At 39.8% G+C, this 23,642-nt stretch overlaps 1 protein-coding gene across 2 annotated transcripts; it reads left to right on the forward strand.

Annotated features, from left to right (window-relative positions):
* The first annotated feature begins 98 nt into the window (after positions 1-98).
* On the forward strand, positions 99-22,401 carry zfyve26 (zinc finger, FYVE domain containing 26). 2 transcript variants are annotated; one of them, XM_086274457.1, is made up of 43 exons: positions 99-248; positions 1,542-1,828; positions 1,927-2,002; positions 2,240-2,326; positions 2,424-2,573; positions 2,690-3,011; positions 4,338-4,462; positions 4,657-4,821; positions 4,944-5,032; positions 5,130-5,281; positions 5,395-5,601; positions 5,937-6,533; positions 6,698-6,862; positions 7,016-7,167; positions 7,683-7,926; positions 8,125-8,388; positions 8,488-8,607; positions 8,685-8,855; positions 8,989-9,222; positions 9,404-9,509; positions 9,678-10,522; positions 10,803-11,002; positions 11,278-11,382; positions 11,520-11,642; positions 12,058-12,234; positions 13,011-13,260; positions 13,543-13,638; positions 13,727-13,914; positions 14,176-14,312; positions 14,428-14,456; positions 14,630-14,772; positions 15,016-15,236; positions 15,963-16,110; positions 16,218-16,427; positions 17,367-17,582; positions 18,079-18,276; positions 18,671-18,751; positions 18,861-18,988; positions 19,140-19,299; positions 19,589-19,648; positions 19,927-20,109; positions 20,227-20,277; positions 20,534-22,401. In XM_086274457.1, the coding sequence occupies exons 2-43, from the start codon at positions 1,638-1,640 to the stop codon at positions 20,735-20,737; spliced, it is 7,770 nt and encodes a 2,589-aa protein (XP_086130583.1). In that variant the 5' UTR covers positions 99-248; positions 1,542-1,637; the 3' UTR covers positions 20,738-22,401. The 2 variants fall into 2 exon arrangements, with proteins under 2 accessions (XP_086130583.1, XP_086130584.1); XM_086274458.1 differs by having other exon boundaries at positions 8,688-8,855.
* The last annotated feature ends 1,241 nt before the right edge of the window (positions 22,402-23,642 follow it).

Raw genomic sequence — 23,642 nt, forward strand, 5'->3', positions numbered from 1 at the left:
AGTAGCCTTTTTTTAAGTGCCAGTATTTCCGACTGCATTTTAAGGCATCAATTTAAAAAAAAAAACAAAACAATCCGTAACGCCCTCTTCGAACCAACCTTTGCCCAACCGGAGTAGGAGAGTCAGCTGATTTGATCACATGACTCTCGTTATGCAGCCTGTATGCAGCTAGCATAACAGGCCGAGAGAAAGTCGTAGGTAGGAGTAACTTGCACCCAGTTTGAACAAAAAACGGCTCAAAGAAATGAGTAAGTAACTTTTCTGAATTTATTTCTCAATAATTAATGTGAGTGCAACGATACGGCCCTGCCAACTGTTACGGAAGTTATCCGACATTTTTAAGCTACATCCAATCACATTGATTTCTAACAAAAGCTAATGCTAACTAGTGGGATAACTGTCAAAGAAGAAAACCGTTTTGTAAAGCGAAGTTATCGTTTTCACTTTGGACGGGAAGCATTTCACTCTCTACAGCGAATAAGATGTACAGCTTAATTAATTACAGTTTGTAGCTTTTCATACATTTGGTATAAATTCTGCTTTTGGGTTGAGTCAGTGAAGAACATATAAATTCACTTTAGGTAATAATGTGATAAGTAGACTACTATTGAAATTAAACGTGTAAGCGCCCCATAAATGTTTAAGACTTATTTCGAGACCCACAACAAACTTTCTTTTTATCTCTTGCTTGTGTTCTGCCATTCATGAGCTTCTATGTAAAAGGGTCGGTACAGTTTTAACTTCTTCTTTCATACCGTTTAAAATGTATGTAAAATGTATAAATTCCGGGCTTAAGGCAGGTCTTCCAAGGTCTGTTTTTTCTGGTGTGCTTTTTCTGCATTCGAGTGCGTTATCAGTGTGTTTGGGATCATTGTGATGCTGAAAAATGAAGCTGCTGCTTATCAGATGGTATGGTGGCTCAAAATCTAATGATACTTTTCTGCATTAATAATGGCTTTGCATTAACTGAATTAACCACTGGCTTTCTAGCAGCTGCAGCGTGTTTTACAGATGGCTGTAGCTACTCACTTTTGTAACTCCCCCCAGGCCTTTTCTGTAGTATTACACATTTTAAAACAGAAATATCACATTTGGATTCATCACTCCACCAGACCTGATGCCACTCACTTTCAGTCCAGTCCATGTGTAATTTGGCATACCTCAGCCTTTTCTCTCTGTTTCACTTCCTTAAGGCTTCTTGACCGCCACTTTTGTGAAGTGGCTTTATAACCAAACAAACACTGAAACATTCTTGTAAAAATATTCAGGTACAAAGACTGGACTGAAAAGGCAGCCAAAGAAAAAAACACTAGAAAACCTTCAAAAATGTGGTGAACTATTCCTCAAGACCACGTTAAAAATGACAAGAAATTCTGCCTCCTTGGGAGCAAAATATGAAGAAATACAGAAGTGTTGTCCCAATGCTTTTGCAGCTGTTTTAAAAGAGAACAGTCGATGTGGGTTTTTGGACTAATGTAACAAATAGTCTGTTACTATTAATATTCATGAAAAACCTAAATAAATATCATTGTGTGTTTCAGGTAAAGAAAGCTCAAGGGTGCTCCTTGGCTACCTGGTAGTGAGGTTGGGTCTTCAGGTGTGACTGCTGAGCAGAAAGCGTCACTGGGAAAGTGACCATGCATCCCTTTGGCTGTGAAGCCGAGACATCGCTTCAGGATCTGTTTGAGTACTTCAAGAGGTGCCTGCAGCATGGAGAGTGGGAGCTGGCAAGGGCATGTGTACCACAGCTGGTTAACTCTGAGGGAGGACTTTCCGAAAATTTACGGGACATGATCAAGGCTATTGTCAGCCATCCTTACAGCTTAAAGTGAGTCAGAAGTAAACTATAATAAGAAATAAAGGCTATGAAGACATTTTGTATTTGAGCTTCTTTAAATGATTGAGTGCCAATAATGTTTTTTGTAGATGGGAGTCAGTAGGGAGTCCACATAGACTGGCTTGGTTTTGGCTGCAGGTCTTGGAGAAATGGACAGAAGAACAGGTAACTGTCACAGATATAATAAAAGTGAAAAAAATTTAAATTTCTGTTGTGTTATTATTTTATTATTGACATATTTTTAAAACTAATATTGAACATTAAAAAATAAATTTTTTGCTCTTGCAAAAAAAGAGATAATATTTTGTTGTGTAAATAATGTGAAAAGGCATTTAAAACATCACAGCTGAACAGTATGAGAGCAGAAAAAACACCTATATAAAACTTTTTCTTTAACTTTAGGTTTCTCCTAATGTCAGAAGAGAGCTGGAGTTTTTGTTACTTCTGGAGGAACTGGGGTCAGAGGGCATACCCGAGACTGTTCTCAAGGTTAATTTGCTTTTTATTGCCAACTAGAGTCGAGCTTACATTTGACAATAAAGACTTTTTGCTATTCTGTAATTATATGACCACAATCTTTCTGTAGGAATTGCAACATGCTTTCTTGGATAAACAGTCTGAGCAAAAGGTGGTGGAGAGTTCAAGAACAACTGCTGCTACTGTTGAGTCTTGTTTGTTAACTCTGTTGGAAAAAAAAAAGCAAAGACTCGCTCAATCTTTAGCACATTTCTTACAGGTAAAGTCAAATATATTGTTACCATGTATGAGTAAAAGTACCTGAAAAATGTATCAGTGCAATTATCATATCTTTAAAAAAATATTTTGGTTTTCCTAATTTCATCCATTGACCAGGCATGCACAGAGGACCATACTCTGCAGAATGCATTCATCCAGCACTTGATAAGGAAACTGAGAAGGCCAGAGAATGTGGAGGAGTGGGTGGAGGAGATATACGCTGTGTTGGCTGTGATGCCATGGAGCTCCCGTAGAAGCGATGGGCAGTTGGAGGCACTTTGTGAAGCACTGTGGGCAGCCAGAGTGGGCCCCCTGAAAGAGGAGAGGATCCTCAGCTCCTTGCTTCGCCCTCAATGTGACGCACTTGTCTCGACATACTGCTCTACTGCTCTCAGGCTGCAGAGAGATCATCTGCTGAGGAGCTCACCTCACACACAAGGTAGTCCGTTTAAGGAAATTTACATTATTCTGCCAACCATTCCATGTCCTCCAGCTTTCCCCAATCTTACAAACAGTACATTTGCACAATAACTGAAACTAGCCCAGTGAAAGAACAATGGGCTGTGAGGTCAGTTTCTTAATCATTAGTATGCAAATTGCCATGACCATTAATCAACAACCACTGATGTAAGGCGAAATATGTATCCTTAGGCTTCCTCCTCGATTCAGAGGTGGCCTTTCCCTTTTCTTGTAAATGGCCTCCTTGACTCCCCGCTCTAACCAGCGTTCCTCCCTGTCCAGGATGTGAGCATCCTCATCATTGAAAAAGAAACCACTGGCCTCTAAGTGTAAATAGACCGTGGAGTCCTGGCCTGATGAGTTAGCTCTTCCGTGTTGTGCCATCTGCTTCGCCAGAGGTTGTTTGGTTTCCCCACTGTATAAATCATGGCAATCCTTCTGGCACTTAACAGCGGGCACTGTATTACTCTGTGTTGGGGGACCCGATCCTTGGGGTGGACCTTTTTTTTTTTTTTTTTTTTTTTTTTGGCGCAGCGTGTTTTGGGGCTTTAAAAGCCATGGAGACAGTGTTTAGAAAAAATGCGTCTCAACTGTTTCGATACTCCTGATACATAGAGGATCACTAAGGGTTTATATTGAGCATGCATTAAGACGTATTCTAGCTTGATCCTTAGGATCAGTATGATGGCCAATGCAATCCAAAAAAAACTACTGGTTTTAGCTAGAATATGTGATTACTTTAAGCAGTTTCCTTGTTGGTTAGTTTGACAAATTGCTTTGAAGTACAAGCACATGTTCCTGTAAGTCAGTTCCCCCATGAGCTGTTTTTGTGGTACTTTGACATTTATTTAATTTTTTTATAGTTTTGATACTGATGATATATTTATAGTTTAAAAACCAGACATCCTCTGCTTTATTGTGCTCAAAGAGAAATGCTAGCATCACCTCTTTCCTCTTTCAGTTACACTTCTGCATCTGTGGGTGTAAAGCTGTGGCAGATTTAACTGGCTCTGAAGAAGATTTCCTCTTTTCTTTTTCTTTTGTTTTTGTTGGTTTCTGTTTTGACTATTGTGATTTAGATTTTATTATTACTTAAAATAGGGTTGTTGTTTTGTTTTTAATTGTTTTTGTCTTGTGCATTAGCTGTATTTTAACCCACTAAATCTAATCAAAAACATTTTACTAAATTCTGTAAAAGTCAGGGTTGTGTGGATTTCTTTTATTTTTATTTTTTATGGTTTGCTTTAAAAAAATTCATTTTCATTCTGTTATGAATTCAATTGCTATTTTTATATTCCCCTGTTAGTTGAGCTGCCTGAAGCAGAGCAACTTACCATCAGTTTATGTTGCCACAAAGATCGTCCATCCATTTGGAAGACCATCTACTTTGAGTGCCTTAGTAGTGGAAAGCACTTCCTGGAGCAAGTCTTGGTACGTAAATAACTGGAAACTGGTAATACTAGTTTAGTAACCAGATATAAATTCCTCCAAGATGTAATAAAAAGTGCACAGAGTGTTGCTTCGGTGGTATTATTTTTATAATGCATACTGTATGTTGATGGTCTAGTAAACCAACAGCATGAGATAAAATCGAGTAATGTAATAAAGCTGGGTTCTTCCTGTAGGTTACTGCACTTGACCTGATTAAACACGAGGAATTCAGTCAGCTGAAAAACTTGCTGCAGCTGGAGTTCCAGCCCTTGTCCCGTCTGCTGCTGCTGCTGGGATGGACACAGTGTCGCAGTCTGAGCTCGGCTCAAAAGCTGCTCAGCATCCTTCACAAAGAACAGGTCACAGCCAGAATCATTTAGCTCTCCACACATCTACATGCACCTCAACCTCTAAAGACATTTTCCATCTTTTTAATATTTGGCGGTAGTGCTTTACTGATACTCTGTTTTCACCTTTTCAGGCAGCAGCCAATGATTCAGTTCTACAAGAGTTTTCTAATCTTTTGTCAACTCAGCTTGGAATACTTGAATGGTGTAAAAATAACAATCCGTAAGCACTGGCTTTCTCTAGATTGAAGTCTTGCTGTCATTTCATTTTTAACTAGTTACTCTTTAGCTTTTAATATATTTGTGTTTTGTGTCTCTAGAGGGATTTCCATGGAGGCATTGTTGGCAAAGCTTCACACTCTGGACAACCACTCATCCCTCTATATCCTGCATTCTCTGACTCCTTTGGCTCAGTTTGAAGAACGCAGGATATTAGATCTATTACAGCAACTGCCAAATTTACCAGAAGCAGGTTTGCGTTATGCATTTTGTTTGTTCAAATGAGTAAAAAATAATGAATTTGATGCTGCATAGTATTTACATTTAAAGGTGTCTGTGGTTCTTTTATTTGTGTGTTTCTTGCAGAGGGTGCTGGGGCAGTTGGCACTCTCAGCCCTGTTGTACAAAGAAACATAGTTTTGTTCCAGGGGTTCTGTGCCATGAAGTATGCCATCTATGCACTCTGTGTAAATGCACATAAATACTCAAACTGCACCAAGTGTGATCCCATGCAACAGTACCAGTCCTCTGATGCAGAAAAGGACCAAAATAAAACCTCAGCTTCCTCTGAAGGTAACAAGGCCGTCTTTCTTTTATAAAGTGAAGCTTTACTTTGATAATAGATGATAGAAAAGTCTTCTCTCTTGTTTTCTCATTACAGTCTTTTGGCAAAAACGTACACATTTTTTCTGCATCAGTCACATTACAGTTTACAAACCAAGTTTTAATGGCAAATTTCTTCTAGAAGTACAGAAATATAGACAGGAAGCACAGGGAAAGACCAGGAAATTGCATTAAAGGTCAAGCTGGGACCCAGAACAAGGACTTCCACTCCTACGTATTAAAGCCATCAAGGTTGTTTATCGTTTACTAATGTTTTCACTTTTTTTGGTTGTGTTGTTTTTCAGATTGCCATTTGGTGTTTCAACACTACCTGTCTGAGTGTCAGCTCTATCTGGAAGCAGTGCCGGCGATGTTCCGCTTGGAGCTCCTGGAAAATATCTTTTCTCTCCTCTTTCTGTCCACCAGTGACTTTGTTCAGCAGAGTCAAAAAGATGCAAACTCAAATCAGAATGTAGGGAATGACACTTGCTTTCCAAATACAGGAAACAAAAATACAGATTCAGAAAACAAAGGACAGATGGATAACACTGAGGAGAGAAAAAAGGGGAATCAAAAGCTATGTTCAAGTCCAACAGCAGACTCTAGTCACCTGGACCTCGGACACTTTATCCAGGGCTGCAAGGGGTTTCTGGTTGATGTGACTGGCATGGAGGGGTTTTTAAAGCTGTTGAAGGAAGGACTGGAGGGAATGTGTGTGGTGGGTCAGCAGGATGGACAGGAGGAAGGAAGAGCATTGCCTCGAGAAGCAGAGGCAGCAGCAACTTTGGGCTGCTCGGTGACTGCTGAGTCATTTGGGTCACGCTTGCAAAGGTTGACCAAACGCACTGCAGAGGCTCAGTGGAGGCTGCAGATTATTACCAGCAACCAGAGCACTGGAAATGGTGAGCTAGCAATTTATTTTCTTTATTCTTCTGTATGTTTAAATAACATGTTTGACTGGGAACTGACATATGTACTGTACCCAGTACATATGACTATGTTAATACTTAGGTAATTATTCATCATAAATTATTGGAGCTTTGATGTTACATTGTTTTAACCGCAGGTTCAGAAAGTCCTCTTACAACTTCAACAGTAGGCTGCACTGTCACTCCTCTGGGACCCCGCAAGAGCTCGAGCCTGAGGAGGCGAAGGAAACCAGGAAGGCATACCATAGAGAGACACTCCTCCACAGAAAAACACAATGGAGAGGTCAGCACAAGCACATCAGGTAAGGAAAAATATCTGGCTCTTCTTTACATATGTAAATAATCCTTAAAGTCTTAAAGCTGTAGGAGAAATGTATTTTTGTTTGTCTGCCTTTGTCTTCAAAGTCATTTTTCTGTTGTTGTTGATTTATTATCATTTATTAATATTTTGTGAGATGGTGGAGGAGGAATGACAACAGGCTCTGTGGAATTGGAGTTTTGTCCATGTGGAGGTCCCCACAGTTGGCTGGTTCCTGCCATGTTGTCCCCTCCAGAGTCTCTGCTGATGTCCTGCATCCGACGAGGAAACTTCATGGAAGCTCATCAGGTCTCTAATAAAATTTGAATGCAACTGTCTGCTTATTTGTTTTAACAAAGCTAAAAAAAAATCATTTTCCTCTTTACCCTGGGGCACCTCTGTCAGTGCGCCCCAGGGTGGCTGTGGCTACAATGTAGCTTGCCATCACCAGTGTGTGAATGTGTGTGTGAATGGGTGGATGACTGGATATGTAAAGCGCTTTGGGGTCCTTAGGGACTAGAAAAGGCGCTATATAAATACAGGCCATTTACCATTTTTTTTATTGTTAGAGCAGTTATCTCACTTCAAATTATTGACATTATACTATTATTAAATCCAACCTCCCTCATACTAATTATATGATTACAAGCATCATTTATAACACATTAGAAGTTTACTTTTGTGTTGGTCATTAGCCATGTTTACACTTTACCATAACTACAGTTAATAACTTTTTTGATTAACCTGATTTTTGATCACTGGCGACGTTTGTAAGTATTGTCAGAGTTTTTTCCATCCAGTTAACAACATTTGCTTCTTGACAGGTGTCTGTGGTTTTTGATCTGGAAGCGTCTGCCTGTTGTGGCGAGCTGGTGTTCATGGAGCGCTACAAAGAAGTCCTGGTGGAGTTGGCACAGGTGGAGCAAAAGATGGAGAGTCAATCCATGTCTTCATCCTCATCCTCATCAGAGGGCTTGGGGACAGCAGCTGGGTCAGGGACAGGGAGGAGTCGGCTGGGCAGTAGTGGCCGATCGACACTGCAGGCCATTGGAAGTGCTGCTGCTGCAGGTTTGACTTTTTGTTCTAAAGTTTTCTCCCCATTTTGCTTTTCAGTTCGAGTGTGCATTTTAACTTGGTATACCTGTTTGCAGTAGTCTGGCCTCTTTTTATATTGGTTTTAGAAGAGATTAGTATAGCAAAGCACAACAAAGACTTACAGGCATCTGTGCACCATGACAACTGACACATGCATATGTTTTTCTTCAGGAGTGGCTTTCTACTCCATCTCAGACATAGCAGACCGTCTCCTCAGCACCCATGCTCACAAACTGCCCTCACTGGAGGAAGGCTACTGGCTAAGTCAGTGCTCATCAGATGCCTCTGGCCTTCTTTACACATTGCTGGAGGAGCTCAGTCCAGCAGCCATGGCTGCTTTTGACCTGGCGTGTTGCCACTGTCAGTTCTGGAAGACGTCTCGACAGCTGCTGGACACAGCTGAACGCAGACTCAACAGCAGCCTGGAGGGTCGAGGTATGAAGCCCAAATTTCTATCTGGAAGAATTAATTTTGACATGGTGATGGGAACGAGAGCAAATGGTGTCTTGTGTTTATCCCTGTCTGCTTTCCCAGGAGTAATAGTTGACCTTAAAGTGCCTCATTCTGAGGGGATCTGTGGATTTCCCATGGTATTACAACAGATCAACAAAATCCTAAATCATTCAACCACCAGTAAAAGTTCTATAAAAACAGGTGAATACACTTGAGTTAACTGAATGAATTGAGTTTGCAGAATAGTGTCTTTGTTACTGATTCACTCTTCTTCGTAGAAGCTGTTGGGGAAGACCAGGTGTTTGCCAGCCCATTTGGTTGCTGCATCCAGGAAGTACTGCTCTGTTGCTATCCAACACTGAGTGAAGAATTTATTTCTGCTCGGCTTAGTCTGGTGCAGCATTTGGAAAACACTTTGCACAATCTGAGTGCTGCTACAGATGGCACAGGTTGGCACAGTTAACATATGCTACATTTGATCAAACAGTTTAATTTAAATATTTAACTTAAAACCCCCTCTATTTTTAAAAAGCTAAACGAGTATTCTCCTGTTTTTTGTTTTCTCATTTTAACTTATAATAGAGGGCAGTGTGGGGAGCGCTCTACTGGCACTTCTGGTGGAGCAGGCCAGTCTGAAGCAGTCAGAACTAGATGTTCATCCGGTGCGCTCCAGCATGAAGCAGCTACTTCGTTCTCTTGACAGCCTCTGTCCCTTTGAGCCAGATAGAGACCTTAGCAGACCAGATTATGTGCGCAGTTTCTTTGACTACATCAACACACTAGCATCTGTGTTAGTGCGTAGCCTCAGTTCAGAAGGTAAAATGAAGACTTTTACATTTCAGTCATAACTACTTGATACCTACTTCCACCACCTGTTATCTCTGATTCTTAGAGTGATGTTTACAGCTTTTAAGTCCTGTCTAAATTGTGAAAGTAGAGTGTTTCTCTTCAACTCCCTGGTCTTGCTCTGATTTGCATCTCTTGCTGTTTCTAATAGACCAGAACACTGAAGTGAAGCTTGGGAACCCACTGCTAGTGTTGCTTCAAGCCCCATTTCAACTTCTCTCTCACCTGCTCTTTGACCGACAAGTTTCTCCTGACAAGTATGTATAGTGGTTATTCCCCATCACTATATACACGTGTGTGTGTGTATATATATATATATATATATATATATATATATATACACACACACACACACACACACACATATATGTGTGTATGTGTATATATGTAACATGCTGACCTTTTATACCCTGTTATGTTTCCAGAGTACTGTCCTTGCTGGAACAGGAAGGGCTGCGACTGAGCATCCAAAAAGTGATTGTTCAGCGATGCTGTGAGGCTCTTCCTCTGTGGATCTCCTGTCCAGATGATGGAAAAGAGTCAGATGAGGGCAAGAAAGAAGATGGTGTGTTTGGTGTTGCTGCATTGTCTAACCTACTCCAATGCCATGCTCAGGATCACATGACAATCCTGGGACTTGCTGAGTCTCAGTCTGATGTGAGCTCCGAGTCTGACGCCTCAGTGGAGGATCATTCTTCTACACCCACACACCTCTCCACATCTCCACCCTCGTCTTCATCATCCTCTTCTTCTTCCTCCTTGAATTCTTTTCTCCTCACACAATCGGCTCTGTCTTTCCTTAAGTCTCGCTCCCCTTTACTGGCCACACTGACATGTTTAAGCGCCTGTAAAGGAGAAACTGCTAGGACACAATCTTCTGGATGGTCTGGATATTTCCGCAGCGGACGTAAAGAAGTTGTCTTAGATGGTGAGCAGATTTCTCATGAAGCTGATAACCTCCTGAGGGAGTTCCCTATTCTCCAGGCTTACCTTCACACCATGGCTGAACCAGTGCTGGGCATGTCATTAAGCGAGAATAAGGAAAGCTCCGTTGGATTTGGGGCAGTTGTCTGCGGGAAACCACTCATCAGTCTCCTGCTGTCTGGGCCGCAAGAACTTGCTGCTCAGGGTGTTGCTGCTGACGCCTTCCAGAAGGCTCTTGCCTCCAGAGACCTGAGCCGAGCCCTCAGTCTGCTGGAGCTCTATGGGCAGAGTTGCAGCCAGGAGGGGGCGCTAAGAGACCGCTTGCTTGCATGTGCTGCTTTAGAAGGTAAGGAACAAATTTTCTCATTTTTTTTTATATTTGTAGAGAAAGTTTGTGACTATTGCTCACACAAAACTAAACATTTTAAGTTACCAGTGATGCCTCTTGGAAAGTTAGATTTTTATGCATCAACAGAATACGAAGAGAATAAAACATTTTATTAAATACTTGAGGTCAAATTTAGTAATCGCAACCATGTAGCATAAAAATCTTAAAATTAAAAATATACTAATTTAATGTACCATTTGTTTCAACTTTAACTAAAATGCTTGTTGTTTTTGCTCAGATGGAGATGAAGGTATAGGTCATCTGTTCAGAGTACAGGATCCTAATCTGCGAGCCCGAGTTGCCCTGCAGGCTCTGGAGCGGTGGCCACTGTTTGCCTGCCTGGAGCTGCTCGAGTTTTGCCTTAATGACCCGAGCACAGAGACCTCATTGAAAACAGATCTAGAGCTCAAGAAGAAAGAACTGGACCTTTACCACCAGGTAGTGCAGAATTTAGTTACTTTTTTTGTTATTGGGGGAAAAAAAATCTATATTCTAACAAAGTAGTTGCAGAAATACAGTTTAGACATGTGCTTGTAGACTTTCTTATAGAAGGCTTCTGCAACTTTGAAAATCAGTATTTGGTAGTTTAGTGACTCCGATTCTTAATGGAGTTCAGCATGGTGTACATGTATTATATAATATATCACTCAGACACTTTATTTGACTTTCCATTCTATCCTGCCAACTGTTTGTGGTCCTCTTCCTTGTCACAGATGTTGAATCTACAGCCTTCGTTGCCCTGGGGCACTTGGCAGGAGCTGAGAAATGAATCCAAGGCAAACTCTGAGTCGGTGTTATCTATGATACTCGAGGCAAAGGTAGGTGCAGCTTAGTTATAACAATTTATTGTCAGGACATTAGAAAGGAAATTACTATCACCAAAACTTAACACAGACCTTATTGCAGTTGTTTATGTATATTCTTATCATTATAATTGGTTTTTATGGTTTTGCAGGAATTTCATCTTTGTGCACAGTGGACAGAGCTGTATCCTGTATCAGATCAGCTGAGACTGCAGCTGCAAACTGAGCATTTGCTTCATCTACTGGAAAAGGAACAGACAAATGAGGCTTTTCAGGTCCAGATTGTTCAACTTCTTGGAAATTTAGATTGAAGTCCATTTTGAGATGTATAAACATTTGTTAGAGTGTGGTCATGTATCATTAAATCTATCCTTGAACTGGTATAACTCAGCTCTGTTCAAACACAGAAAACTCTTTATGTAATACTAACTTAAAATCAGCATCATATGCTTGTGTCTCTTCTTTTGCAACTAATTAGCTTTGCATTTTTTTTTTCTACGTAACATAAAGTAGAGAAAGCATATGGTTTTTTTTTTTAAGGTCTTCTAAGATCTTGGAAGACTTTTTTTTTTTTTTTTTTTTTTTTTTTTTTAACATTTCAGAACATTTTCAGAACTCATTTACCCTCTCAAACCATTTTCCTCTATTACTATGTGTTAATATCCTTTGTCCCTCCCTTGGTTTGTTTAGTTACTCGACGGGCTCTCAGATTTTGCAGCTGGTCTAGATGTTTGTGAGCGTGCCCTCGATCGTCGCCCTGGACTGGATGCATGCCACTTCCTGGCAGACTACCTCACCCTTCATTTCCAGAAGCAGGTGTCTCCTGCACGTCGCCGATACATCCACGCACTTCATCTTGGCTCTAAGGTTTGTGATTGGGAAGTTTGCACTAGTATGTTAACATAAAGACGATAAATAAATGATAAACAGGATTAGTAATTAGTAGACTTGAGGTGCATAATGACCATTGAACAATCATAACTTGGGTAAAATCTTCTAAAAAACATCTTTTGGATGTGTTGTTTAATTTCAAAAATATCTTTTAAGTAATTCATAATCAGAAAACAATAATAATAATGATTGTAATACTGAACATTGTCTTTGTGTCAATTGCAATTTCCCCTCAGCTGTTTGTAAATTTCCCTTCTTACAATAGAGACTTCCACAAGTCTGCGTATTTCTGTAAACCTTCGTTTGTTGAAAATACTTTTGCAACTTTTCTAAAATTGTAATAGATTCACAGGAAACCATAAGCTCTTTCAATTAATGAGAAAAATATCTTAATATGTAGAGAATATTCCTCTAATACAAAGTAATCCAGTTAAAAACGTGATCCTGTTTTCCAAATCTGAATTTTTTTCTGTAAATGACCAGTTGGTGTGTGTGTGTGTGTGTGTGTGTGTGTGTGTGTGTGTGTGTGTGTGTGTGTGTGTGTTTTTTAAATAAATAAATAATAATTTTTTTTGCGTAACACTGAAAATGTTTTAAACCTGTTTATTAATAATCACAGTAATGTTACTATTGCCAGGTTTGAATGAATCTGGCCCCAAATTTTAGTTTTACACTTTTTAAGTTGTTCTGCACTGTTCTCCAATTGAGCTGCTTCCTATCTTTGGGTTTATTAAATGTACATCCTCCTCCAGGTGTTGCTGACTCTGCCTCCAGCTGCCAGGCAGGACTACTTCCCCTTGCTGTCAGATCCACTGCTCATGCTCGAGCAGCTGTTGATGAATCTGAAGGTAGACTGGGCTGATCTGGCGGTGCGGACCCTGCGGAGCTTGTTGGTTGGCCAGGAGGCTGGCTTCAGCGCTGAGGACATTGATACGCTTCTAGCAGACTACGCCGGCAAGGCTCTCGACTTCTCCTGCGCCCCCAGAGAGAGGGCTCGATCTGGTCAGTGCTAATCTTACAGCATACGGTTGCTAAGTAGACAAACATATCAGAGATGGGCAGCCACTTGAGTTAAATGTTTGTAATGCAAAGGTTTAATAAACTGCTGAAAACTAAACTGAATTGTTGTGAGACTCGGTGGAATTGATGGAGAAATACAGTTCTAGTTTATGTATTCTTGTCTTGGTTATGTACTCCTGTAATAAATATTTCACTTGTTAGATGGGTAAAGAACCATCCACCTTACCAACAGGTTGTGTCTAAACATAACACTTTATGTTCCAGATTCTGTAATCAGTCTTCAGGAAGCGCTAATACAGTGTCCTGCTCAAGACAGCTCGCTCTCTTCCAGTCGAGTTGAATCGCCAGCACCCTCCAGATGTGAGATATTTGGATATGTTTAATGATGATATTGCTGTAGTTTAGTTTTTTGTTTTTTAATCATTGTGAGTGTTTCTTTTAATTACAGGCAGTACCCCTACACACTCAGCCTCGGGAAGCAGCACAGACAGAGAGAAGGATCGTGGTTCAGCAGGGAAAAAACGTCACTCACCTGCAAAGTTCAGGCCTCCAGATCAACCCCCAGCCCGCAAAGATTGGGTCCCAGACACCCAGCAGCATGTGTGCATGGTTTGCAAGCGTGAGAGATTCACCATGGTGAGTGATGTAGTTACCAGTGAAAGAGAGTTACCTGCTCAAGTTCAAGTGTATTATTTTATTTATTCTTTTTTTTTTTTTTGGTCATCCTGCCTTTTCCATTTCACTCTCCATTTCTTTGATGTGAAGAATAATTGGCCTCTGTATGACATTTTTATGGAGAAAACATGACTGTTAATGTTGGATCTCCTCGACAGATTACAGAAATACAGTTTTCATGTGTGCTCAGCTGGGATTTTTCCTTTGCTTTTCTGGTTTTAGTTCAACAGACGTCATCATTGTCGGAGATGTGGCCGTCTTGTTTGTAATGCGTGTTCGGAAAAGAAGATGCCTGTTGACGGTTGTCCAGGAGAGGAAGTCAGAGTCTGTGATCAGTGTTACACCTACTTTCACCCAGAGTAAGACATTTATCAGAGCTACTAGTTCCAAATGCATATGAATTACGGAAACCGAGTAATAAGGGAAAAGAAGGGTTTGAATATAACTAAAAAATAAATTTGTCTCTATTTGCAGTACTGATGATGAGTGGGAACCTGCTGAAGGTAAATTAAATAATTTTATGTTGTGTTTTGGTGCTTTCTTTTGGGTTTTTGCAATATTAGAGTTTTACAACATTTTGAATTTGCTAAAACGGTGGAGAGCCACTTACATGCAGCCATTCTTAAATACGCAATTAATGTAGACTATAATGATGACGTATTCTCTTCTTTTTTAGCATTGGATGGTAGCCCTGTGGTCACGGAGCAGTTTCCCCTCGATGGGATGCTGCATCTGCCTGAAGTGGTCCATCGGCAGTTTCTCCTCAGCACAAACCCTGCACAGGACCAGCATCTGCGGAACGAGTTCTACTATGAACAGGTTTGGATTTGTGTAGTCACCATCCATCCCAGTGCGCAGGTTACCTTTACATGTTAGTCATTAGCAGCTTATTGAGGGTAACTTTGTTTTTAAAGAGCAAAAGCTTTATATTGAACTAGTGCCTAAATTTAGCTGACAATTTTGTGTGATTTCTGTCTCTGCCTACTTTAATAGCTTTCAGTTAGTGGAATTAACCAAGTCAGTATTTTAAAAGTAATAATGCTCTTTCCCTAAAACACGTAGGCTCCCAGTGCATACCTCTGCGTGGCCATTTTATCTCTACATAGTGACCAAACTGCCTGTGGTCATCAGCTCATCAGCCACTGCCGCTCCTTGTCTCGTAAACTGACCAATCCAGAGGTGGATGCCTGCCTGCTCACTGACATCATGCGGCGGCTGTTGTTCAGTGCCAAGTTGATGTTTGTTAAAGTAGGCCGCAGCCATGACCTCGCCTTATGTGACAGGTAAGATGAAACCCTGTGTAAGTTAGATTAACCAGCAGTTGAGAATTGCATGTTATTATGTACACTGTGCAATCATTAGGGTGATGAGAAAGAGCGTGAGATATTGTGCAAAATGTAGATGAGTATATGTATGTATGTAGGTTAGCTTTCACATTAATAAGAAACCGAAAATAGATGCAGCAAAGTCAGAAAACAAAGAACTCATGACTAGTGGTTAGAGAGTGTGTGGGCAGAATAACCACAGCTCAACCAGAGACATGCAGAGAAAATGATAAAACCTATGGAGCTGATACAGCTAACAAACCAACCAGCTAATGCAGAACAGCATATTAACACACAGATACATAACAGCATAGTAAGTGATTTATATATGTATACATGTGTCCATGTGCTCTGTGCATTTTTCTTTTTTTTTATACTTTTTATACTTTTAATCACCCATTTCAAAACAGTGAGATAAGTTGCCATAGCGCTATTGTTTGCATCATAAAAGACACCTGGCCAATGACTTGTGTTTGCTCTGAAAATATTGAGTAATACAGGCACATTTGTTTGGATTTAAGATGATTCGCTGTCATTAAATGAGGACAGATGAGGTCACAGGAAGTATGCTGAAGTAGTTTACGGTTACCAGCACTCAGTGGATAGCCCTTTATTTCACCAGACTAATACAAGATATTATGAAAGCAGGTGACTGACTGTGCTTCTTATTCTCTTTTTCAACAGTTACATCAGTAAAGTGGCTGTGCTTAAAATTCTGGTGACAGCCAATTACAAATATGTTCCCTCTCTGGATGACATTTTGGAGACCTCCGCTGTCACACGGCTCCGCAATCAGCTCCTAGAAGCAGAACACTACCAGCTAGCTGTGGAGGTTAGAGGCTGTTCTTCAAATTAAAGTTTAATTTCAAAGACATTACAGAGAAATTGCAGAGAATTAAATCACAAAGCATTTGTCATCTCTTCTTGTTTGGTTGCTAGGTGTCAACCAAGAGTGGTCTTGACCCTGGTGGTGTGTGGCAGGCATGGGGAATGGCATCTCTGAAGGCAGGAAATCTTTCAGGGGCACGGGAGAAATTTGCTCGCTGCCTGAAGCCTCCAGTGGACCGCAACCAGCTCAACTCGGGTCCCTTATTATTACAGGAGATTGTCCAGCACCTGGAAACCATGGTGCGACCCTCTCTGGCTATGGTAGGTAGCTACTTTCATGGTGGCACTAGCCTCCAGCCCACAACATATTAAAAACGGAAGAAATGGGCAGATGTGTAACATGCTTCCCGTCTGCAAATAGAGTAGGTCATCGCACAACACTTCCTTCTCAAAGTTTGATATATAACCATATTAACATTTTTAACATAAGTGCATTGCTTTGCATGCATCTAAAAGGTCAAACTGTACACGAATGCAAATGCTGAAGTTCAAGAAAAAATTTGTGCTGGCATTTTGTGAAGCTGTCATGGTTAAGAAAGTATACAGTAGCAGCTACATTCTTGCAATCAGTATTGCACACAAAGATAAACACTACTATGTGTGCCTGCCTGTTAAATGAATTTGAAAAGATCACTATCACATGCACAAATGTATTAGGATACACCAAATGCCTGTCTGACATAGCAATAGAATAATTGAAAACATTAAAAAAATATAGCCATAAACATTTTCTGATAATTTCCAGTTTTTTCACTTTTTAAAATAATGCAATAAACTATAATTTTACCAACATGTATTTTTAAGAGCATACAGCAGTGTCAGGCAGAGTTTATCCTCAGACAGAAAGACTAGACTAGCTGTGCTACCTAACACCTTAGGCATCTAGCACATTTCTTGCATGCTAGACGAACCTAGTAAGTTATGGCATGTGAAGCACTACACGTGTCGGATTCTAGTGCATCTAGAATCCAGACTAAAAGAAAGTAAAGACAGACCTATGTTAATGTTGAGTAATCCTAAGAAACTGTTTTCTCAGTTCAGGAACACCTTTCCTTTTCAGTCAAAAACACAACAAAAATCTTTGTTAAATCAGGACAAACTACAAATACACAGAAGTTTTTTGGGTTTTTTTTAACCTGCTTTTATACACAATAAATGCATAAACCTTTGTGTTGTTGTTTGTATTCTTCTATATATCAGTCTTATGGTGAAGACGTGTTGGCATCCCTGCGGGAGCTAGAGGACTCTCTGTGTGAGATCAGTCCTGTGGAGCGACCGGAGGGGCTGATGCAGAACAGTGTTCTCCACCAGGAATGTCTCTACTACCTGAATACATACGGCACTCACCTGGGACTGATCAGCTTCTATATGCGTCATGATTATGTAACAGAGGCTCTGGCATACCTTCTTAAAAGGGTGAGGCCTAAATTATTAAAGGTGTCCATATCCTTTGCATGTTTGGATCAATATTAAACTATTGTTACTTTCATTTAACTGGAGAAGTCAAAGGAGTGAACGGCACAAGGTACAAGCCAAAAACAGAAATCTCAGTCCTCTTTTGTGATGCAGCTTTTGTGTGGTCAGGAGATTATCTAACTGTCCTTCGGGTATTCTTTGATACCCATCTGTTGCCAAGATCTCAGATCCTGCAGGATGTTAGGTTACCTATAATGTGTGGGCAATGAGGTCTATGTGACACTGATTTATTAGCAATGGTTCATTTTCAATTTGGTCTACAGTCAACAAAGTACATTGAGTAATAGTACTTAGTATCATAAGACTGTTTCTTGAGTAAGCACCATCACATGTAGTACATGACTTCACTTGCCTGAAATTATTGCTGAATGTGTCATTGCATCAGTTTTATCCAAGCTTGTCTTTTTTTTTTTCTTTTTGCTGTATTGTGGATCAGGAGTGTCCAGAGGAAGTATTTCTAGAGGGTGTGTTGCAGCCCAGTCTGGAACGGGGCCATCTGAGCAAGCTCCAGGGAATACTGGAAAAGCAGGACCCCAGCCTGGAGACATGCAGCCGGTACCTCATTGCTTCCTGCCAGTTTCTTCAGCGACGGGGATACTATCACTCTCTCTACCAGTTTCAGCAGTTCATGACGGTTTGAGGACTTTTTTTCTTCATGCTCATTTTTAGGATTTTTTACAAACTACTAAAATAATAATTAGACTGAAATGATAGGTGGATGGTCTGAGACTTAACTGACTTATTATTCCAAGCGGGGGGGGGGAACCTTTATATTCCAATGTGAATGTTTCAAAATGTCATCCTAGCAGGTTAGTAATTAGGCTGAGTACTATATAATTGTCAAGTTTCCTGTTTTTTACTGATGGACCTGCAATTCCAGTAACAGTTTACGTGCCCATCTCTCTTTCGGCTTAATCAGGACCCTGATGAAGGTCACAAGCCGAAACGCATTTTATTCTTTAGGATTGCAAATTGAGGTCCTCATGATTCTTGGTGGGGAAGATTCAAAATTGTGTTTGTCTGCACAGGATCACGTGCGTGCAGCCATGACCTGTATTCGATTCTTCACACATCGAGCCAGTTCATACCTACAGCTGGGAGAAAAACAGGTATCTGTTATTTTTTCCTCTACAGTTATGCAATAAGAAAATATTTTTTTTAAAAATTGATTTCCTCTTCTTACACGGGAAAGATGAACTTGAACTTTATTTTGCACAGCGTTGGTTGGTCAGAGCCAAAGAGCACCTGAGGACGTACTTGCAGGAGCAGCAAGGTCGGGGTTCTGGGAGGAGACGGTCACACCCCAATTCTTTCAGGAAGATGATGTCATCCAGTGATGTGTCCAGGTTATTTAAGAGCTTTATGACAATTAATGAAATAGAAATCTACTTTTGACTACCAATGGTTTGGAAAAAAAACTTTATTTAAAATACCTGATTATTACTATGTTTACTTCAAGCTTTTGATCTTCGTCTTTTTTTTTTTTTTTTCTTTTAGGCACATGAATACGATTGAGCTCCAGCTGGAGGTAACCCGTTTTCTCCATCGCTGTGAGAATGCGGCATCCTCCAAGGCCCCGCAGACCAATCCCTCTTCACCCAGTTCATTGCCTACGCTTTTTGGAGGAAGCCCTATGAAAGTAGAAGTTGCCTGCAAGGTTAGGCTGCGGTTTTTTTGGTTTTTTTTGGAATTTTATAAAGTGATAATCTTCTGATATCGATAATCTAAAAAACACGATTTAGCATATTTAAGTTACTCATTAAGCACTATATATTTAATTAAAAAAAATGTGTACAACAGTTGCCACAGGGCGCTTAATGTGTGTGTATGAATATGTATGTAGCTAAAAATAATGCAAAATATTTTGTTAGAACTGGTTTTGTATGTTATGTATTTGTACATTGTTGTTACATAAAATCAGGACAGTGTTTTATGTGTTTTTGCAGGTGATGCTTGGAGGAAAAAACATAGAAGAAGGGTTCGGCATTGCTTACAGAGTCATACAGGTTTGTTCATGTCTGAGATCAGAACTGCTTTTGGCCAAAATTCAAGACTGCAAACACAGCAGTTTTTTTTGTGTGCAGAAGTCTTTGAAATATTTTGCCAACATAATTATTGGAAGTAAGCACCAGTCGAGCTGAGATAGCACAATAATTAATTTAATTATCTTGGTGTAGACAGCCAGCAGGAGCAAAAACTGAGCAAAATGAAGAATTAAGTTACTGATGTGATCTTTTTCTCAGTTAAAAGATGAAAATATAGATGTTGTCTCCCTCTCCTTCAGGACTTCCAGTTGGAGGCTCAGGCTGTCTATGTGCGAGCTGGACAGTGGCTCATCCGACGCAAGCAGTACGCGTCCGTCCGGCAGCTGCTCAAATGTGTGGGCGAATCAGGCACTGCCACTAAAAACGACTGTGACGCCCTCATCCTCAACTACATCTCCTGTGCAGAAAAGGGACCAGCTGATGTGAGTGACAGAATTGCTATGGGGATGCATGTGATAGGGATATTCATTATACTAACTATACTTCAGGCACAGTGTTGAACGCTCATCCTAAGGACTATTCTCTTTGATATGGTTTAGGCCAAGGAGCTGGAAAGTCTCATTCTGGAGATAAAAAGCTCAGAAAGCAAGGTAGAGTAATAATTGCCTTGTTTTACCCTTCTTTGCCTTCCACTGGAATTACTTTTCTTGCCAGAGGCTGCTTTAAAAAAAAAAAACACTACCCTCACTGTATTCCTCTGTATTTCCTTACAGTCGATATTGCTTTATTTTTTCCTCTGAAGTTTGTCGTTATTTGGCTTTTTTACCTTTATTAGCATCTTTGGACCTAAGTGAGTATAATTTTTGGGGAAGCTCCCTTTTAATTTCATCGCTGGTCTTTCTGCAGATCAAAGCCTTCCTGATGTGCAGTAAGCTAAGGCCGGCGTACCTGCTGGCAGTGAAGCTGGAGACAAGCCGGGCAGGCCCGTTGGTCCAGGATGTCCTTCAGGCCGCTGAAGAAGCACAGGACTCAGTAATGCAGAATATCTGCCGCCAGTGGCTGGCTGAACACAACAAGTCATCTCAACCGCGTCAGGGGCGCACCAGGTAAAGGCACAGTGGACATAACAAGGGATTGTACAGAGAGCGCACAGATAAGCCCCCATTAAGGACAAATGAGAGCATTCAACTTACAGAGCTTATCACATTTGCCATTTTACTAAAGAATCCTCTTATTAGATTTTTGGCTCCAGATTTGCCCTGCTAACACTTCAGCATACACTTTTAGATGATGCATTGCATTTTGTGTAAATGTACCAGTACTTCACACTAAAACTACATATTTAGTTGGACATTATTTATATTATCAATTAATTAATATTGTACTAGACCCTTACTATCACTCTAATGTGTGTTGCTATTGAGTTGGCATGGCACAGTGGAGTCTCAATGTGGAGGAAATGCAAGTTAAACCTGGAACAGATCTGAAAAATGTGTAAGAACTGGGTTCTTTTAAAACCCTGATATCAGCTTCACTCTTTGGTTGAGTGATCTTTATGCCACTGCAAAACAAACGGATCACCACTGTGCTTTATTTCCATTCTGGAAATATTTTTGCTGGCTTTTTTTGTTCATCTGCACAGTATTTGTGAGGGAAAAAGTTACTGCATTTGAGCTCAACCGGTATTACACAACAGAACTGCTAACTGTCGCTAATAGGTACAGTTACACCCTTGAAATATATAAACGTATTCATAGTAAATCTGTATATGTTTAATATTTGTTTCCTACCTCAGCCTAAAGGGGAAATATATTGACTAGAAGGCCACTGACAAATTTATTACCTGTAGGTATCTGTGTGTAGGTGAGCTTTTTACTTATGAGGTGTCGTCTGCCAAGAAGTTACATGTTTCAAAACTGTCTTGTTTTTGTAACCATAATGAAGATGTTTACGTGTTGTACATGTGAAGCACATTTTGTGGCCAGCTTTTAGTGTAAGTTTCTTTTTGATTAAAAAAATAATAATAATAACATTACTTTGAAATATTGGAGGGCATTTTGTTTGCTTTGTTTCCAAGAATTCAGGTCTCTTGTTTGTTAATGTGTGTTTTGGTAATAATTATCCCGAGGGCGGCAGATTGTAAAATATGCTTTTTGCTTCGTTCTCACGGTAGATGTGAACGACAGATGTCTCAACAATTTAAATTCCTAAAGACTGACATATACAGATGAGTTGAACAATGTTTGAAAAAGGGATTGTACTGTTGCCAGATTTCTTTTGATATGCATTTTTCCCTTTTGATTTCACAAATCTGCAACCTGGAGAAAGAAAAAGAGCAACTGTGATGTTCTTATAGCACCACAAACGCAATTTGTTGCATAATGTGACAATCACCCAAATTGCTCAAGCTGCCTTTCATGTGTTCTTTGAAACTGTTCTGATTACATGGTGATGTGGTGAAGTGTGTCTTCATTTAGATCTGACACTGTGGTGTCTGTTTGCCTTGCTTCGCTCTGCTGCACTAGTCAGAAGACTAAAACCAGTTTCCTGTTATTGTGAGTGTGTCAAGCCAATTTAGACTTGAGAGCCACTCTCATTCTCCCTAATTCTGACTGTTGTCTCATCACTGCCGCACTTTATAAATAATAATATCAAATATTTTGAAAAATTTGAAGGTATGTAATATGGTAACTGCTTTAATGATGCAGGGACTAATGGTTCAAAAATGTAAGTTGTTTTGCCATCCCTTATTAAATAAAATAAAATATGTAACACTGCACTGTACTGCTGTGCCTTTTTCTATTTTCATCATTTTAGAGTTTGGGTTATTCACTGAACAATCAATCTATTATTAAAGAAGAAGATTGTGAGATAAATAAATAATGAAAGCCACTGTTAGTTTTAGCCTTCCTGGAATTATGCACCGTTTCCTGAGGCAAACATCAAAATTTGTTAAAAATCATGTAAAAACAAACGTTTAACAAATATATTTAATAGATGATTTAGAACAACATTCAGTAATTTAAATGTAAAAGTTTTCCATTATTAGGATATGTAAATATAGAAAAAAAAACAAAGCAACTCTGTCTCAAAATACAAAAAATGGTAAATGGTAAATGGCCTGTATTTATATAGCGCTTTTACTAGTCCCTAAGGACCCCAAAGCGCTTTACATATCCAGTCATCCATCCACCCATTCACGCACACATTCACACACTAGCGCCTTGTGTAAGAAAATGGAGGAGATCATATGCTGTAGCTTTTTTAGTGTCCCATGGTTTGGTGCTTCCTTTGTATTTGTTTATTGACAGGGTTTGGCTGCAGGCATGCCAGTTTGCCACCCACGCTGACCCTCTCACTCCAGAGCGTTATACTTGTAATTTGGCATTATCTTGCAATACTTTGCGTTAAAACAACATCCAGCAACTGTTGCTCCAACTGTGGAGTGTGTGCATATAGCAAAATTAACAGTGCCTCCACAGATGTGCAACCTACCCATGTTTGTACAACATACTTCTTAAATAAAATTGTGAGATAAGTCACAATTCGTTTAAATTCTAGTGATATTATGCCTAATATATGATAAAATTGCTGTTTATTTATTCATAGTTTAATACTGAGAAACTTTATTCTAAATTTGTTAAACTGTGGTAAAAGTCTGAAGCTCTTAGATCCTCTAAACACAGTCGTGTTATGACATGAGGCAACAAATCACTTATGGGATGGTTTTTAAATGGTGTTTTTGTTTGAGCGTTACACAACTTTTCCACTTTCTTTAATTTTTTTATTTTATTTATGTTATTCTGACATCAAATTAAAAATGAGCATGCCTATTTTAAAAACAGAACGAGCATTTCTGTTTCAAAACTGGATGTGTTGCGTTTGCCGTTATTTTTAAATAGCTTTAAGATTTTGATGATTTGAATGTACTGACATGGGGAATGGAGTTTAGCAAAATTTCTGACCTTTGAGGCCCCCGGATAGTTACCTTGTTAACAAAAATGTGGCAGCTTTT

The sequence above is a fragment of the Aulonocara sp. 'chitande type north' Nkhata Bay genome, linkage group LG19 (genome assembly GCF_057382095.1).
Source record: "Aulonocara sp. 'chitande type north' Nkhata Bay isolate Kocher_YH1m ecotype deep benthic linkage group LG19, A_spYH_male_GT1.1, whole genome shotgun sequence".
Lineage (NCBI taxonomy): Eukaryota > Metazoa > Chordata > Actinopteri > Cichliformes > Cichlidae > Aulonocara > Aulonocara sp. 'chitande type north' Nkhata Bay.